Source organism: Ictidomys tridecemlineatus, chromosome 1 (assembly GCF_052094955.1).
Source record: "Ictidomys tridecemlineatus isolate mIctTri1 chromosome 1, mIctTri1.hap1, whole genome shotgun sequence".
Taxonomy (NCBI): domain Eukaryota; kingdom Metazoa; phylum Chordata; class Mammalia; order Rodentia; family Sciuridae; genus Ictidomys; species Ictidomys tridecemlineatus.
This window is the reverse complement of record NC_135477.1, coordinates 18,689,958-18,709,991: the sequence shown is the minus strand read 5'-3', so window position 1 is coordinate 18,709,991 and position 20,034 is coordinate 18,689,958. Positions and strand designations below refer to the sequence as shown.

At 39.9% G+C, this 20,034-nt stretch overlaps 1 protein-coding gene across 6 annotated transcripts in view; it reads right to left on the bottom strand.

Moving 5' to 3' along the window:
* Xpnpep1 (X-prolyl aminopeptidase 1) overlaps positions 1 to 19,486 on the bottom strand; it is a 51,846-nt gene extending 32,360 nt beyond the window's left edge. Inside the window, exons 1-3 of one of the 6 annotated variants that reach the window (XM_005320660.3) lie at positions 19,333 to 19,486; positions 12,203 to 12,291; positions 6,447 to 6,571 (exon numbers count right to left, since the gene is read on the bottom strand). In XM_005320660.3, the coding sequence (XP_005320717.1) occupies positions 6,447 to 6,571; positions 12,203 to 12,291; positions 19,333 to 19,364 (246 nt within the window). In that variant the 5' untranslated portion in view covers positions 19,365 to 19,486. Of the gene's footprint in view, positions 1 to 6,446; positions 6,572 to 9,349; positions 9,420 to 12,202; positions 12,292 to 18,322; positions 18,344 to 19,234 lie in introns of those variants that run through there. The other 5 variants (XM_013356562.4, XM_078052118.1, XM_078052180.1 and 2 more) reach the window with 5 other exon arrangements.
* Between the last annotated feature and the right edge of the window lie 548 nt (positions 19,487 to 20,034).

Sequence of the window (20,034 nt, the reverse complement as noted above, 5' to 3'; positions counted from 1 at the left end):
AGCTACTGAGCACTTGAAATGTAGCTGATATGATTGAAAAACAGAACATTTCATTTTTATTAATTGAAATAAAACTGATACTCAAGATTAAATTACTAGAAAATTTTTAAGTATGTTTAAAACAACTTGGGTATGTGGGTCTATTTTTTCAACTATAAATTTAATGAATAAATTTAACTATTAATTTAAATACAAAAAAAATTTAAATACAGATCAAAAATTTATGTTGAAAATTACATATCCAAATTGAGATGACTTTAAATGTAAAATACCATACTTGAAAACTCAATATGAAAAAAAAATAAATATAAACTGTCCTATTCTAATTTGTATATTAATATGTCAAAATTATAATATTTTGGACATACTAGGGTAAACAAAATATATTATTAATTTGATTTCACTGATTCTTTTACTTTGATGTTGCTATAAGAAGATTTAAAATTACATAAATGGCTCATATATTTCTACTAGACAGTGCTGATTGAGTTCTTTCCTATGACATTTGCCAGTTTCCAACTGTGTTAGCATTTTTAACTGTGACTTATCTACTCTGTGATCTTCTTAAGGGAAATATCATTCATTTCTATAATAGAAATAATAATAATAATAAGGTATTATTATATAAGTATAAGACAACTCATTAGGAGATGGAAGCATCTGCATCTATTAATCCCAAGTTAATTTAGTCCTATGAGGTAGGTACTATCATTATCCCACCCCCCCACCTTTTACAGGTAGAGAGACCCAGAGAGTTCAACATAATCATTAAAAATGTGAAGTAATTTGCTCAATGTCAAGCAACTAGGAAGTGGCAACTCTGGCATCTGAACCCAAATAGATTGCTAACCTAATGCCTCAGCATGTGCCCAGCATCAGGCGCTGACAAGACAGACAGAAGAGATACACAAATTCCCCCATATATGCAGGACAGAGAGCTAAGCTACAGAAAGACCAGTTTAGAGATTAGAAAAGAAAAACAGGGTGTCGAAATGGGAGAACAGCCAGAGTACAGAATGTAAGTTTGTGAAGTCTAAACAGTAACTTCTGCAATAAGTGACAATTAATACCAAGCAAGCTTGACTTTTTATTTTCAGAATGCTGCTGGAAAGACATGTTTGTCTGGGATTAGAGCCTTGTTCTCCTCATCTAAGGAAAAGCCATCTAATTCTATATTCCAGGATCATTAGTAGGAGATAAAGAGCTGAGGGGAGCCTAGAACAGCCCCTATGGTTTGGCCAGCCTCACTGCCATTCCCAAAAGTAATTGTTTTGGATACATCAGGCCACACCTAATGTCAGACACAGAAAATGTTTTAAATTCCCATAAAACAAGTAATCCAATTAAAAACAGGATAAAGAACTAAACAGATACTTCTCAAAAGAAGACACAGATGGCCAACAAGTTGAAAAATGTTCAACATCTAATCATCAGGAAAATGCAAGTCAAAACCACAATGAGATATCACCTCACTCCAGTTAAAATAGCTATTATCCAAAAAACAAAAAAAAAAAAAAAGATAATGAGAATGAAGAGAAGGGGGGAGAAAGGGGAACTCTCATACCTGCTGGTGGAAATTTAAATTAGTGCAGATGGTATGGAGATGCCTTGGAAAAAAAAAAATGAAAACAAAAAATAGAACCACCATATGATCCATCAATTTCACTACTTAATATATATCTAAAGAAGAAGAAATCATTATACCAAAAAGATATTTATAGCCAGACACCTGGCACAGACCTGGGAGGCTGAAGCAGGAGGATCACAGATTTGAGGTCAGCCTCAGCACTTAGCAAGATCCTGTCTCAAAATAAAAAATTCAAAAGAAAAAAAAAAAGTCTGAAAATATACCTCAGTGGGTAAAGCACCCCAGGTTCAATCCTCAATCAAAATGAAAAAAAAAAAAAAAAGATACTTGCATTCCCATGGTTATTGCAGCACTATTTACAACAGCTAGAGTATGGAATCAACCCAGATGCCTACCAGTAGATAAATGAATAAAGAAATGTTATCTATACATAATGGAATATTATAGACATAAAGAAGAATGAAATTTCATCCTTTGTAGCAGCACAGATGGAATTGTAGGTCGCTAATGTTAAGTGAAATAAGCCAGACACAGAGCAATACATGTTCACTCATTTGTGGGACTATTAAGTCAATCCCATAGAAGAGCGGAACAGAATAGTGGTCACTAGAGACTGGGGGTGGGGGATAGAAAGAACTTCAGTAAGGAGCAACAAAACACAGTTACAGAGGATGAATTCATTCTGGTTTTCTATAGAACAGTAGGGTAACTATTGGTTAAAACAATCTATGACGGATTCCAAAGTGACTAGAAGAATATGAAATTCCCAACACACGATGTTTGAAGAAATGGAAACACTTATTACCCTTATTATTATCAAATTACCATAATGTAACCCATAAAGATATACAAAATAAAATCTCAATTTTAAAAAAGACCAAAAAGAAAAAAGAAAAAAAAAAAACTCACTCCATCAGGCTATTCAAAAACCAGTTTCATAATGACCAAAAAAAAAAAAAAAAGCTGCTAGGGAATAGTACCCAGGACTAAGAACATCAAGATAAACTTGGCTTAGCTTGGTTACAGGAATGTTCCTGACTAGTAAACACACAGATTGCACAGATCATATCCTAACCCCAGGCAAAATGAAACTGAAACACAAAACCACAAAACCTCTGAACACACCCTTAACCAGAAGCCTTCAGCCTTTCATTTAGTGGCCCTCGCAGGTCAATCTTCCCACACAATTAGGCCTCCCCTATTTTATTAGGTTCACCAATAATTGAAAGTTATCAAGAGTCTTTATCTGGGACTCCATGACAGACTGTGAAACTCCTTTCAGAAGAGATCCCCAATTTCAAACAGCGCCAGGGACATCCAGAACATCCCCAAACAACTGCTACATGACAGGCTCCGCAGCAGCCGCACCATTCTGCCCAGTCCTGAGGCAGGACGGCTAAGGTCAAACCAGCCTTGGCAAACAGCCCAATGCGTGAAGGCAGAAAATGCACAACACCCCTGGCATACTCCAGAGAATTCATGGGCCTCTGGTTCCAAGTGCAAAGGCCAATGCCTAGGACTGATGGGAGACAGCAAAGAGCCCAAGCACAAGGAAAAAGAAATTCCTAGAAGGGAAAGCCAAGGTCTGCCCTTCTTAAATGGTGATGTGCCCAGCTCAACTATTTACTCATTCATTCCTTGGTGAAGATGAAAATGTGGTGAATCTTGACTATCTCTTCCAGTGAACACAGATGGATGGAAGGATTCCATTACGAAACCCAACTCTAAAATCCAAATCTAAAATTCCCCAGGCTAGCCTCACCTCCCCTCTGCCTACTAAAGCTAGTAACATTATCATACCAGCTCTATAGTTTCCTCACAGGCCACCAACCCTCTTTCTAGTTTGATCATCTTTTCCAATACATGACTAGGCTCAAAAGCCAGTATTCCCTCAACATTCCTCAGGCTTGCTCAGCAACCCCCTCTCATCTACCTCTACATCGTCAGTGGCCTCTCCTCTCCACACATGGATCTTTCCATCCTCTCACTTCAAGGAGCAAGTTCTAATCCATCATGGCATGAAAAGTGCTACTGTGGATCAACAAAAGTATTTCTTGAGACACTAGAATATCCCCCTCCACCCCTGAGATGACTACCGGAATTTCCATAATTATTTAAGTCTGGGGAAATGCTGAATATTTTACCCTCTTCTTAGAGTTAGTTATGCAATGTATATCAACATATGAAAGATCCTGAGAAGTCCTGAAGTTAAGAAACTGTCAAATAAGTTGGGCGTAATGGTTCATGTCTGTAATACCAGCTACTCAGAAGGCTGAGGTAGAAACATTACAGGTTCAAGATTAGCCTGGACAACTTAATGAAATTCTTGTCTCAAAATAAAATAAAATAAAGCACTGAGAATGTGGATCAGTGGTAGAGCACTTGCCTAGCATGTGTGAGGTCCTGGGTTCAATTAAAAAAAATTTTTTTTAACTTTGAGTTATCACCTCACTCCTGTCAGTCACTGTCATATGCAGAAAAAACTTGAGGATATTGTGCTAAGTGAAATAAGCTAGTCACAAAAAGACAAATATCTGAAGTAGACAAACTCTTAGAAATAGAAAGTAGAATGGTGGTTACCAGGGGTAGGGAGGAGAGGGAGAACAGGGATTTGTCAATTAAAAGGTCTAGAGTTTTGGTTTTGCAAGATGAAAAAACTTCTAGTGTACTATTGCATAACAATGTATGTATACGTTAACACTACAGTACTATACCTTTTTTAATGGTTACCATGGTGAATTTCAAGTTATGTATTTACTACAATAAAAGAAATGTTCAGTTCATTGCACTATTGCAGAACATCTTACAAGACACAACAGGAATGCTGTCAAACACGGTTTAGGGAATACTTCTAAATATCAAGGTATCCTAATCTTTAGGCTGTTGTTTTAAATTATTCAATTGCTCTGTTTATTCAGTTCAGATTTTCACTTGCTCCTGAGGCCAGGAAATTCCAGCTCTCCAGGCAAGGGTCTAATATTGAGGCTGCCCCAAGTTATCACAAGTCTGACCCTGTCACAGCCATATGAGCTAGGACTTTGGGGAAGGCAGAAAGGAGATCAGCCAGACTGTATATCTTTTGAGATCTTTGCTCAGCTGACCGTAATACCCTTACCTGCCTCAGCTACCCGCTCCAATCAAGTAGACCCCCACCTCTTATATTTGTTCCACATGGTATCTCTCTCTTAAATACACACATGCAAAGAAATCAGAACAAAGGGTTTATGCCCATCACGTTCTCATTAGGGACTCTAGATTTGGGATTAAGGTTCTAGCTCAATCTGGCATCTTAAAAGTAAGAGAGAAAGATATATAAACCAGAGTTGTCTAGTTTATACCACCTGTCCTGCTGGCAAGAAAAACAGATGTGCACTAAGAGTCAAATCCTCCACCCAGTTCTTGCTCAGAGTCAGCTAGGTTCCTATCCTGAGGACCAGACACCTACAAGAGGCCCTGGCAAGCATACTCCAGGCCCCGCCACACACACACACACACACACACACACACACACACACACACACACACACACACAGAGCCTCAAGCATACTCCAGGCCCCGCCCCCCCCCCCACACACACACACACACACACAGCCTCAAGTGTTGCCAATTCAGTGCTTCCGCCCCTAAACCCTCACAAGGCATTCCATTTCTCAAGGTGCCTCAAGGCAGTTTCTGTTATCTGCACAAGAATCCTAAAACACCGGGCTTATTTTTCATTATTACTTCTTACTCCCCTGGGTTCTAGTTGGAGAAACTTACCACACTGTATCTGGCAAGCGCTTGAAGCTTCCTGTTTCTCTGCCTTTGTTCCTATTAATCCTCCTACCTAGAATTCTTTCACTCCATCTCACCCCAATTCTATTTATCCAAACTCCACCCATCAGTCCTTCAAGATCTAGTGGTCTAGCTCAAATGCCTCTCTTGCTTTGTGAATCTCAAAATTCCAAGGCCCACTGTCCAAATTTTCTTGATAGCATTTACCACATTCTTCCTTGCAATACAGATACATGTGTATACAACGTAACTCCATTACTAAACTGAAGTCTAGAGACCAGGAGTAATTATCACCTTTGTAACATGTATAATACCTAAGATAGAGCCTTGCACATAAGCAAAGGCTGGAAAAAATACTTAGATGAGGGGCTGGAGTTGTGGCTCAGAGGAAGAGCACTTGCCTAGCATCGGGGAAGCCCTGGGTTCGATCCTCAGCACCACATAAAAATAAAAATATTGTGTCCACCTATAACTAAAAAAAAAAACTAAGAAAAAAATACTTAGGGGCCCTGGGTTCAATCCTCAGCACCACAATAAAATAAATAAATAAATAAAGATATTGTGTCCAGGAACAACTAAAAAATAAATAATTAAAAAAATATTTAAATGACTCTAAGGAAGAAGAGCACTTTGTATATTTTTCCATCTCTCACTAAAAACTATAACCACAGTGAGGGAAGGAATTCAATCTTAAATTCATCTTCATAACCCAACATTACCATGATCATGATACTTCCATGATAATCTGCTACCTGTCCTTCAGGGAAGACAATTCTGCTAGGGGCAGGGCGTGACAGAAGAGATGGGTGGACTGTATCAGTAACAGAAAGGTCCAAGACTTCCACCACTTAATTTGTCCACTTATTCTTTCACAGTTTATTGAAAGCTGGCTAAATTCACTAAAAACAAAGAAGAGGGTGAAATCCATGAGTATTCAGCAAGACCCTACTGGACACATGTCCCTATATCAAGCTCTAGAGGACATGCTTGGTTGTGAGTTAACAAATGAAATTCTACAAATACCTTAGAGTTGGGCAAAAGACACGACTGATGTGTTCTGTCCCCACCCACTGCCACTCTGTACCTGGTGGGCATCCCCCGACGGGATGATATAGGCCTGGATTGGTTCCGTCACGTACTCCAAATTCCTCATGGCTTGTCTCAGCTGCCGAAGCAGCTCTGAAGTCACCTTTGGAGCCATTCTGCAACCTGCAATGATGGAGAATTGGTTCCAAAACCAGCCTGCACCCTGCAATTCAGTGACTGGTTCAAAGCAAGCCATCAGGCCTGCCATGTTCTGCCCCTCCCCAGCAGCATCTTCTGCTGACCCCACCACCAGAACAAGCCCAAAGCTGCCAGAAACACTAATGGGTACAGATTCTAAACATGTTCAAATGGTAATTATGTGGCAAGAAAGTGTTAGCTACTAATACTCATTTCCAAATTGGCTACCTTTTTCACTTTTAGTACTTTATTCTAAGGAGATAAGCAATTACACAAAAATATGTGTTGATGTCTATTTATGGAAGTAAAAAATAAATGGGAAAAACATGATTGGTTAAACTTAAACACATATAACAGTTCACTAAGTAACCATTAAAAATTGCACAAAACTAGAAAAATACTATATAGATCTACATTTCACTTGGAAAGATGGCTAGACAACACTGGTGAGTGATTAAAAAACAAATTTTAAAGAATACCTATAGATTATTCTTATTTAAAATTATATATGTATATATGCATGGAGGAGTTTCTAGGAGAGTCGTCCAAGTATTAAGAGTAGTTACTTTGGGGTAAGTTTAGAATGATTATAATTTTTTCTTCTGATGTTTTTCTGCTTCTTAAATTTGAGTGCTTTAAAAGAAGTTGCTTTATAAACCTTTTTTTTTTTTTTCAGTCAACTAACAAACCATAGATTTGGAGTAGAAAGCCCAGTCCACCAGGAATCAAGCCTTAAGTGCAGGCTGGGGCTATAGAGTGGCAGAGTTCTTACTGAGCATCCTTGAAGCCCTGGGTTCAAAACAGTCTTCAAGTCTTCTGCTCTAGGGATGACCAGCTACCAACCAGCTGTGCAACCTCAGGGAGAAGAGGACCAGGGCCTCAGTGCTGTGTTCTCCTCTCTAAAGCCCCAAGGTTTCAAACTGAGCCCCAAGAAGTCTCAGGGGCCCAGAGGAGCCTATCAGCCCAACAAAATCAGAGCTGGAGTCACCAGCTCTAGAAAACACAAAATATGAATAGAAAAATAAAAGTCATTAAAAAGAAATAAGGACACTGACTGTGGTCCCACTAGAAATTCTGAAGCTTTTACAAATATGTGAGTATCAAAATCAAAAGAACACTGCTTCCAATGAATACTGCACACAGAAACTCCATTTCTATGTGATGAAGGCACAGATGACAGAAATGACTGAGCTGGATCTTCAAAAAGACCCTCTCTCAACAAATACAGGTAACAGTTAACAATTCTTAAACATTATAGTGGTAGTTTCATGTAACAAAATGACCTTGCAAGTAGCCCACACAGACCAGGGATCATGCACATTTTACTACATCCCATAGGTTACTAACAAAAAACTATACAACTCAAAGTAGAATAATGAGTTTTTCCAATTCTTTTAATAGACCTTATACAGGTTCACAGCAAAATTAAGCACAGAGTTCCCACGTGACAAATGCCCTAACCTGCACACAGCCTCTCCCACTACCAGCATTCCCCCATCATACTGGCACATTTTTAACAATCAGTGAACCTACAAAGACACATCACTATCACCCAAAGTCCACAGCTTACTCTTCCGTTCATTCTTGGTGTTGTACATTTTATGAGTTTTGACAAATACATAATGATACATCCAACATTATAGTACCATACAAAGTATTACCGCTGTAAAAATCCTGTGCTCAACCTATTTATTCATCCCTCCCTTTCCTCTAGCCCTTGGCGATGATCTTTCTGTCTCCATAGCTTTGTGTTTTCTAGAATGTCATACAGTTAGAATCATACAATAGGTAGCTGACTATGACCTCATAAGATTGCCAGTGTTTGAAAATTTGACTCTGTTCCCTATAAGGAGTTTCAAAATAGATTTATTATATTTTCAAACTACATTTCTGAGCAAGATAACATTTTTTAAAAAGGGTCAAACAAAAATGCTTTAGTGGTTCAACCTTGACTGCACATGAAAACCACCAGGGGGACTTCTGATTTAATTGATCTGGAGTGCAGCCTTGGCATCTGGAATTTTAATTTTATCAGCAAGTATCTGATAAAGAGTCCAATATAGTTTCTTTCAAGATCATTAATTTCCTTATGTTTGGCTTCTAATTCAGGCACATTCTAACTTCAGGATTTTTTTTTTTTTTTTTTTTTTTTTTTTGCACCAGGGATTGAACCCAGAGGCCCTTAACCACTGAGCAACATCCCAAACCCTTTTTTATATTTTATTTAGAGACAAGGTCTCACTGAGTTGCTTAGTACCTTCTAAGTTGCTGAGGCTGGCTTTGAACTCCTGATCTCCTGCCTCATGACTGCATTCCTCCTCTGGATTGGCATACTAGGCCTTCTCAGATTCAGCAGCAGCCTTGTCTCAGTCCACCACAGTGCATATTTACTTCCTCCAAAGTGTTACTTGTCTCCATCACCACTCTCAACACTCCCCCTCTTTCTTCTTTCCTATCCCTTCAAGCCCAACACATTTGGTTGGTGTCCTGGGTCAAAGGCAACCACTTCTTTGTCACCTGTGTCAGACCCAATGAGAGAACTCCCAATAACACAATTGACAGTGAGGATATAGTTAGGGGCTCTTGTGGCAAGAGTAAATGTAGAGAGGACATCAATGAGCAATGGCTAAAGTCATAGGCCACAGCAGCAGGGACAGCTACCAGTCAGGTAAGTATAATAGGCAACTGCGGTTGGGGCAGCTATAGCCATAAAACAACAGGGCCTTGGGGCTGGGGATTTGGCTCATGCGGTAGCGCGCTCACCTGGCATGCGTGCGGCCCAGGTTCGATCCTCAGCACCACATACCAACAAAGATGTTGTGTCTGCCGAGAACTAAAAAATAAATATTAAAAAAAAAAAAAAATTCTCTCTCTCTGTCTCTCTCTCTCTCTCCCCTCTCACTCTCTCTTTAAAAAAAAAAAAAAAAAAAAAAAAAAAAACAGGGCCTTGAAAGGGATTGAATGGGGAAGAAGCCAGAGCTAAGGAAAGGACAAGACGTCACAATTATAAACCTCAGCCAATAAGGTAGCAGCAGTCAAAAAGGCAGCAAAGATGGAGGAGGTAAGACTAGTATTGTAGCTCAGGGGTAAGTGCTTACCTGACATGTATGAGGCACTGGGTTCAATCCTCAGCACCACAAAAAAATAAATAAATAAAGATACTGTGTTCATCTACAACTAAAAAAAATTAATAAATAAAAAATAAAGGTATTGTGTCCATCTTCAATTTAAAATATTTTTTAAAAAAGATGGAGGAGGGAGCTGGGGATGTGGCTCAAGTGGTAGCGCGCTCGCCTGGCATGCGTGCGGCCCGGGTTCGATCCTCAGCACCACATACCAACAAAGATGTTGTTGTGTCCGCCGAGAACTAAAAAATAAATATTAAAAAAAAAAAAAAAAAGATGGAGGAGGTAAAAGTCATAGGGTAATTTTTATGAGGATTAAATTAGTTACTCTATGTGAAGCACTTAAGAGTACCTGGTACAAAATAAATGTTACATTAGTATTTACAATCATTAAAGCTAAATACACAACTAACTATAAATGCAATGTGATAATGGTATAGCAGGTTTGTATACTGCTTCTCCCTGAAGCAGAAAACTTGTCATTTCTGTATCCATGTATCCAGCTCAGCACCTAACACACCTAATCTCACCCCAAGAGGGCTAAAAGAGTGTCACAACTTTGTGTCTATGATCTTTTCAAAACCAATATAACAAATGGTAATAAATCTTCAGTGAAAGAAGAAAGCTAGGAACTTAGAAGATACTGTATTATAACATCTGCTCATTCCATATTCTCTTATTTTTCAGAAATGTTAGAAGCAGCCAAGAGCTAAGTGTGCAGGGAAGTAGAAAGCCAAGAACAACAGGCCTAATCCATGATGTAACATTAGCCCATACACTGCCAGGTATTTTTAAATTGTAACTTAAAGAGAGTGACTCATGGAAAGGTCTCTTGTGCATGTGGCTCTGCTTTTAGAAATAAGCTCCCAAATCTTCAGTTTTTATCACGAACACAACTCTTCACTGCTTTCACATGACAGCCCTCCATATTTACCTCCCTGGGTGCTAGGAGAATTAAACATGATAATGTGTGTGAAAGTACATACTAATACAGCAATGCATTCATTGCTGAAGCTTAAGAACTATTTGAGCCTGGACTAAAGCACCATCTGGGATTCCCACCCCTCTTGTTATAAGAATAGAAAGGGCTAGTTCTTCCCATTTCAGCATCTTAACGCTTGCACAGATGCTCTTCCAGCATCAATAGCTTTTGAGGTGGTAGTGGTTTCCTTGTGGCATGGCTGAGGGAAGGCTGAGGGCTTTCATACGTTAGTGGTGAATTCTCACAATAATCCTCCTAGGATTTTACACAGAAAGGAACAGGAGTTGGAAGGAGTTAAATAGTTGCCCAAATCAGCTGGATCATCATAAACCAGGACACAAAATGTATCCAATTCTCAAGTCCATGCTCCATTACCACCATATTACCTAGGGGACTTAAAAAGAGGCTAAAGCATTCTAAGACCAGCAGAATCAAAACATGCGAACACTATTAACCAGCTGGCATCTACAACCCCAAACAACTTAAGTTTCCTCAAACTATTTCTTCATATGTAGTAAAGAGAAGAGGGGCTGGCTTGTGGCTCAGCAGTAGAGCGCTCACCTAGCACGTGCGAGGCACTGGGTTCAATCCTCAGCACCACATAAAATTAATAAATAAAATAAAAGTATTGGGTCCAACTACAATTAAAAAAGAGAAGTCTTCTTCCAGTTCTGATGAATCTATCCCTTTTTCCCTTTCTTTACTTCCTCTTTTTCATACTTCTCCTTCCTCTTTCCTTTCCTATTTCCTAATATTGCCCAAAATGTGCTGGATAGATATATCTATATTTTTAAATAAAAAAAGACCTAAAATTTCAATCATAGCAATCATAGCTCTGCTGTTCCAAGGGAAATTAGATAGTCAACAGTTTTTATGCACTTTAAGGGCTGAATTCTTCAGTCAACTAGGAGGAAACACTGAGATTCTCCACAGAAAAGCACTGGCTTATCTGGGATAGGAATATAGTAATGTATCCCTTTCAGAATCCAGGTTTCTGTCAACCCCTCATACAACTAACAAGCCCAGGGAAGAAAGAATGGTCCCAGAAATTTCTTCCCAAAAAGATTTTTCTAAAGGTATAATTTTAATTTATAAAGCACAATAATATATTTTCTCATTTCAGAATTTGATGAAAGGTTGAAAGCTAATTTCTAAGGTAAATCAATAAAGGACTATATTAAAAATAAAGAACAAGATTAGAAAAATAAAAATAATATATTTTCAATAATAGCCTATCTCTATTACCATTACCGCCCATCCCCACAAGAATGGGAAATGAAAACCACTACAATTCTCAGATTTGCTAACCAAAGAAAGTGGTAAATAAATAAAAACAGTAACTCAAGAAGCCAAAAAACAAAATGATTTTTAATTTCTAGATCCTCAACCCCAGTCATGACCAATTATTAATTCGTTATCCTCTCTTCTCACCCAATTTGGGATTGGGATGAAGATATCTAAAATCCTTTTGAGATGCACCATCTAATTTATAGACAAAATGATCATTACCTGTTTTCCCACCTGTGTCTCCTAAGTGTATCACCTCGTTAGGTTCAATTATTCTTAGATTTCTCAGCTGAAAATCCTGGTGATTCGCCCTTTAATAGAGAAAGAACAGGATGTTGTAGACTTTGACCAGTAAACGTGGCAAAGCTCAGTCAAAGACATCAAGTCAACTTAGCAGTTTTCTTCCATGAGTCAGAAGAACTCTCACCCCAATATCAGTGATGGAATAAACAAAAGCTTTAGATAAACTTGCAGGTGTGTAAAACATCACTATGGCAGGCTAACCTCAGTTGGAGTTTCCACTGCATAAATTCTCTTCACTATGTCTTATATTCTATATGGCCAGACTAAGAAGATTTTATTTTCAAACATTTTATTTTATTTTATTTTTTCACTTGTACAGTTCTATTTGGTCCTCTTTCACATTTGTGGGGTTTGGGGGGTTTTGTTTTGGTTTGGTTTTAGTACAGGGGATTGAACTCAGGGGCACTCAACCACTCAAGCCACATCTCCAACCCTATTTTTTTTTTTTTTTTAATTTAGAGACAGGGTCTCACTGAGTTGCTTAGTGCCTCACCATTGCAGAGGCTGGCTTTGAACTCCCAATTCTCCTGTCTCAGCCTCCTGAGCCATTGGGATTACAGGTGTGCGCCACTGCGCCTGGTTTGGGCTTTTTTTTTTTTTTCTTTATGGTATACTATTTTTTTCTACTCTGGTTTCTATTTCTTCTCTTAGCAATTTAACCATTTTAGGTTCTTATTTTATAGTTCCTTTAAGACTTTCCATTTGGGATATCAATCCTCCCAATTGCTGCATCTGCAGCCTCTTGCTGGTGGTGGCTCATGCCTGTATGCTTTGTAATCTTCTATTAAGAGCTCTCATCAGTAGATACTGCCTGTGAGAATGAGATGTGTCCTGGTTCTTACAAGCATTACTTCCACTGTTGTGTGCTTCTAGTACAACTGTCACATTAATATCTTGGCTAGAAGATTTGCACATGAGTCTCCTATTCCTATATAGGGCAGTATGATGCCCCAGACTCCTGGCATAAAGGTCTCTCATTGCATTGGATAAACTTCCCGGGCTCAGTTTAACAGTGTACCATTCAGGTTCTAACTTCTCTCTAAATTTCCGGTACCTGAGGATTTCTCTTTCAAGTCTACACAAGCAAATATCTACTGAGAATCTTTCAAAAGCTAGTCCATATTCTAGACACAATTGTAAACGAAAAAAGACAATATATCTGACTTCAAGAAGTGTACATGGGATGGAGCAGGGGAATGGGAGACATGTTCTATGAAAAAAAATAAAAATAAAAAGGAAAGCTGGGAAAGGGAAAGAGGGTGTTTAGGCGATAAGTAGAAGGTTGTTTCATATGAAGTAGCCAGGGAAGGAGTCTCTGATAACAGCTGATATTTTGGCAGAGGCCTAAAAATAAGTGAAGGGGTAAACCACATTAATATCTAGTGGAATAACATTCCAGAAAAGGAGAACAGCAAATAATAAGGCACATGAGGCAGAAGTATGGCTAGTGTGCCTGAGGAAAAGCAGGAGGCCAGCACCTTTGGGGGATTGGGGGGATGCATGAAGGTAAGTGGTTAGGAAGTAAGACCAGAAAGGCATCAGGGGCCTACTGTAGGGATTTAGGATTTTACTTTTATTTTCAGCTATGAACATAAAGGCAATTAGGTAATAATTTGACCAAAGTGTTTCTAGAGACAGGTCCACATTAACTCAGTCTATCACATGGCCAGAACTAAAGACCAGACATTTTCACCAGTCACTCCAGGCCTGCTTTCATATGGCTGCTACTTTAGTTTCACAGGGCAGAATACTCTTAATTTCTTTTTGGTGAATTCTTCAGGATTTTCTATATTATTTTGGCTATTGTCGGTCTCTTGCATTTCCTTATTTTAGAGAGAACCAGGTATCTTCCATAAAAAAAAAAAAAAAAAAAAGACAACAGGTCAGGAGTGTGGCTCAGTGGTAGAACACTTGCCTAGCAAGCACAAGTTTCAATCCTCTGGTTTCAATCCCCAATACCATACACATTACATAACACACACACACACACACACACACACACACACACACACACACACTCATAAATGCAAATATTCTCAACAAAATACCAGCAAATTGAATTCAGTAGCTATAAAGAGGATCATACAGCATTACAAAATGGATTTTATCTCAGGAAGACAAGGTTAGTTCAACATATGAAAGTCAATTAATGTGACACACCATATCAATAGAATAAAAAACACAAACTACATGATCATATCAAGAGACATGGGAAAAGCTTTTGACAAAATCCAAAACCCTTTAATGATAAAGTACTCAAAAAACGAAAAGAGAAGTTCCTCAACCTAAGAAATAATATTTCAAAACCCACAGCTAATAATATTCGTAATGCTGAAAGACTAAATGCTTTTCCCTATGATCAGGAATAGGACAGGGCTGACTACTCTTGTCACTTCTATTCAACACTGTATTAGAAGTCCTACACAGGGCCATTAGCCAAGAAAATAAAGCAAAATGCATCCAGTTTAGTAAAGAAGTAAAAATCTTTCCTTTTAATGACATTATCTTAAATATAGAAAATCCTGAAGAATTCACCAAAAAGAAATTAAGAGTAAAAAAATTCATCAAAGAATGCAGGATACAAAACCATACAAAAATCTGTTTTATTTCCATATCTTTGCAATGAACAAACAATGAAACTTAAGAATTAAGTCTATTTATAATAGCATCAAAAACAACAACTACTGAAGAATAAATTTAGCAAAATAAATACAATATGTGTACTATGGAAAGTACAAAAGATTACTGAAATAAATAAGATCTAAGTAGAAAGATATTCCATGTTCATGGATTGGAAGGTTTAATATTAAGATGGCAATATTCCCCAAACAAATCTTCAAACTCAACACATTCTCTATCAAAATTCTAGCAGATTTCAATGCAGAAATGTGGGCAAGCAGATCCTAAAATAAGGAAATGCAAGAGACCGACAATAGCCAAAATAATCTTGAAAAAGAACTCACCCCTCCTGATTTCAAAACTTAATACAAAACTATGGTAATCAAGATAAGAGGATAGACTTATAGATCAATAAAATAGAATTGAAGAGCCCAAAAATAAACCCTCAAATTTACTGTCAAATGACTTCTGACAAGGGTTACCAAGACCATTCAATGGAAAAAGAATAGTCTCTTCAACTAATGGTACTGGAACAATCATCACCATTGCAAATGAATTAAATTGGACCTACCTCACACCATGTACAAAAATTAATTCAAAATGGGTCATGGATATAAAATAGAAGCTAAACTATAAAACTCTTAAAAGAAAATATTGGCATAAGTCCACCTGACTTGGAATCTGGCAATGATTTCTAAAGTACAACATCAAAAACACTAGCAACAAAAGACCACATACACCAGACTTCATCAAAATAAAAACTATGTGGTTCAAAAGATACCATATCAAGAAACTGTAAGAACAACCCACTAATAAAAGAAAATATTTGCAAATGTGGTTAAGAGTCTAGTATCCTGAATGTATAAAGAACTATTACAACAACAATGAAAAATAAATAACCTAATTTTAAAATGGGAAGAATCCGAATAGACATTTTTCCAATGAAAAGATGCTCAACATCATTAGTCATTAGTCAAAACCACAATACCATTTCACATCCACCAAGAAGGTAATAATCAAAAAAGACAGATAATAACAAGTATGGACAAAGGTGTGAAAAATTATAACCCTTTAAACGTTGCTGGTGGAAATGTAAAATGATGGTGTGGCTTGATAGTTACTTAAAAGATGAAACACAGAGTTAGCATACAATCCAAGCAATTCCACTCCCAGTTATATACTCAAGAAAACTGAAAACATATATCCTCATCAAAACTTGTACATAGAGCTAGGGCTGTAAATCAGTGGTAGAGCCCATGCCTAGCATGTGTGAGGTTTTGGGTTTGATCCCCAGTGCTGTAGAAAAATAAAATGTATACACAAATGTTCACAGCTTCATTGTTTGTAATAGCCAAAAAACAAAAACAATCAAAAGCCCATTAACTTATAGATGGACAAATTGTTCTAACCATACAATGGACTGTTACTTGGCAATAACAAACCATACTTACAACATAGGTAAACCTTGAAAACATTACACTAAGGGTTTAAACCTCTCACAGAAGACCACAAACTATATGATTCCATTTATATAAAATGACCCAAATAAGCAAATCCAAAGGGGCAGAAAGCAGATTAGTGGTTGCCAAAGACTGGGGGTAGTGAAGAGTGGTACAATATTTTGGGGGGAGAATGATAAATGCACTAAAAATCGACTGTGGTAATGACCATAAAACTTGGTAAATATACTAGTAACTAGTGAACTGTATACTTTAGCAGATGAATTGTTTCATGCATGATACAATAAAGTTGTTAAATAATGCTGTTGAATTTTTAAACAGAGACACTTCTTTTTGTTGAGCACGGGTACATTCTCAACCAATTTCTCATAACTTTATATGTAAATTTCCAAGATGTTGAGGGAAAGAAGTCAGTAGCTCTTATCTATCTATGGATATCTGGTCCCAATGACTGGTTTAGACCCAGGACTAGACAGACAGGAGGAGGTTATCCAGAGGTAGTCCTATCATTCAGGAGAAGTAACAAAGATAAAAGAGACCATACACCTCCATAGTTGCAAAGTAATGAGCCAAAACCAGGTGTGACAGGCAGGCTCAAGCTCTCCAGGTAAACATCACCAACTTGAACTCTCTCAGGATCTCTGGAGCCACAAGCAGGTAAACACTACAGTTGCCTTGCTCTTGTAGTACTGTGGTCTCTGTAGACTCCAAGACCCATCTTCCTTTCACTTATTTTGCCAGGCACATTTACAAACTATCAAAGCAGGACCATCATTAAATGTTAGAGCTAAGGGGCTATACCTCAGGGACCACCTAATTCAACTCCCTCCTCTAGACAAAGAAACTGGAAAACAGATTAAATGACTTGCTCAAAGGCTCAGAGCAATTTAGTGATAGAACCAGAACCAGAGTCCAGACCTTTCAACTCTTGAGTTCAGTGCTCTTCCCCCTTCCCGGGACATCTTTAGCCTCCACCTTCCCAGAGTCATGATGAGCCACAGCGGGGGTAAAAGGAATGGAGGTATGCAGGGCACTTTCCTGTCTAACCTTTGTGCAAGGTAGTTATGGCCAGAACTACTAACAACCACACATTTTTCTCCCTCTTTAAAAAAAAAAAAAAATCCCAATAGGGTTCTAGGTACCCTCTCCCAACACTACCCCTAGTCCATGATGAGAATCATACATGTCTACTGCTCAGGACAGGGCAAAACAAGAACCATGATGCTCAATCATCCCTAGTGAGAAGAGATAAAGGCAAACTGGAATGGTTCTTAGGGTGGGGAAATGTTGTCTTTGTCTACCAGAATCTCTCCCTCCTCCTTTGAATGATCACCTTGGTTTTCCTTTTGAGAACATCCCTTCTCCATTTCAGTCCAAGGGACTGGAATGAGTATCACCCACTCACCCACCAGGTTCTGGGTCCCAGGTCAATCCATCCCTCTGGCAATAATGACTGATTCAGGGATGAACATAAGAATGAAGTCAACCAGTGAGAATCAGATCTGGACCTTCTGTTCTGACCACCAGGAAAGATAATACTATTTCTGCTGGGGCTGTTAGCCTACAGCTCTCATAACCTGCCATAAGAAGATGGTCTGCCTGAGAATGAGGCCAACATTGAAATCAGAGAAAAGAAACAAAAGAGGGCAAAAGAGTGAGTGTGGGTGCTTCTGGACTCAGCTGTACTAGAGAGCAGTCCAACCTTTTTTTACCTGAGTCAATGTGAGTTCAGTTTCTATCACCCAAATTGAAAAGAAGTCCTCACTTTTACATTGGATAGCACCGAAATTCTACTACTTATGGAAAAGGCCTGGGGCAAGTGGCCTCCCCTCTTTCAGGCTACCATCTTGACTCTTCTGCTTCTAAAATATTGTCATTCTATGAATCCAGCAATGACTACCTGGTCCTCAAAGGCTTCTTCCAGTCTGGAGCCTTACTCATCATTTCATTATCAACTTACCTGGCCTCACTTCCAGCATCTAACTTAGATCTCTCCACAGTGAAGTTCATCACACCCTTCCATAATGCAGGTCTGGATCTCAGCTCACTCCTAAGTGTGGCAAGGCCAATCAAGTCAAGGTCAAGGTAGGCTTGTAATCTGTCCACTCACAAGCTCTGATCTGAATTTGGCAGGTAAGCCTGGCCATACTGCCATGATGAGTTCCTTCAAATCTCATATGTTTAGAGGGTGAGTGACCTCTGGGAATTATCAGAAAGTTTGGATTCTGACCTTTGTGTACTTTGATGGATTCTCTTGGTCTCCCACTTTGTTAGCAAGTGTACCCTCATTGTTGGGGAAAATAAACTAAGACATATTTCACTCGAAGCAAAGGGATTATCCTTCTCATCTCTTTGTGCCCAAGAAGAACCCACGGCAGGTAACTGGTGGGATTTTCTTAAACGTTATGCCAAAATATTGCCCTAATGCAGCCTCTGAAAACACTTGAGTGGGGAGGGCGCAGAAGTGCCTATCTTTGTGGTGGTGAGGTTCTGTAAAATGAAATGCAGGTATCAGAAGTGTCAGGTGAAAACTTGAAGATGAGATGGCTGGGGAAGAGAGGAGAGGGCATGGGATCGCCCACCTCTCCGTACCCGGGGAGAATCCAAGACCAGGCAACTTCCTGCAATTGCTGGGTCTCGCGGCGGGGCCACGGGGTGGAGGGCGGTGACCCCCACCGCGCCCTCGGGTCGAGCGGGCAGGTCTTCTAGCACACTAGTCCGGGACAGGCTCAGGCTGCTCTGGGGCGCCGGTGGCCCCGCCGGAAACCAACCGGATCTTGCCCAGCTGCATGGCTCAGTCCCTTGGCTCCCTCTCAAGAGACTCTGGCAGCTTCGGCCCTCGCCCGACTGCGGCTGGCCCACCGCGGCTTACCCTTTCGGCCCTGCCTTCCAGGCTGCAGCACGCGCGAACCGGCAGGGCAGCCGCGCGTTGCCCGGACGCCGGCTCCCCGGTAGGTAGAGTCCCCTCACCTTACTCGCGGTGGCTTTCTGGAGGCTGCCATTCGGTGGTGACGTGCCCCGGCCCACGTCAGGGGAGCGCAGACCAGCTGATCACCCCCGGAAAGGCAGGAAGAGGGAGGTGCGCGAACAGGCCGGCGGGCGTGCGCGCTCAGCGAGCCACGCCCCCTCTGTGGCGTGCCCGGCCTCGGCCCCGCCCACCTCCAGGCCCCGCCCAGCTCCGAGCTTGGGCCTCTCGGCCCATAGCGAGGCTGGAGGCCGCCGCCGCCGAACCCGCCTTTCTTCCTGCAAGGCTGTGCCCGGCTGCCGGCAGCGCCTCCGGAAAGGACGCCGTGCGGGGCGCGACATCATTACTGTTCATTTTTATCATCTTTCCCCAAAGAGGAAAGAGAAGGGCTTTGAGGGTTAAAGGGGTGCCACCAGGGATGTTCCCGCTTTTAGGCCAGTTCTGGAGGACCCTCGACAGGCGCCCCAAGGTTTTGCAGCAGCGCCTCACTTTCTAAGGCTTTACAGATAGATGCCCCCAAATTGATTTCTCCAGAGAGCTTCAAAATCCAGCTGCCCACTCCACTTGAATAGCTAATAGTCCCCTGAAGCCTAATGTGTCCGAAGGGAGCTCCTGACCCAATTCACCAGAACAAAACAGAAACGTTCTCCCTCAGTGTTCACCGTCTCAAATGCTACCCCATTCTTTAAGGGCAAGATTTCCTATTC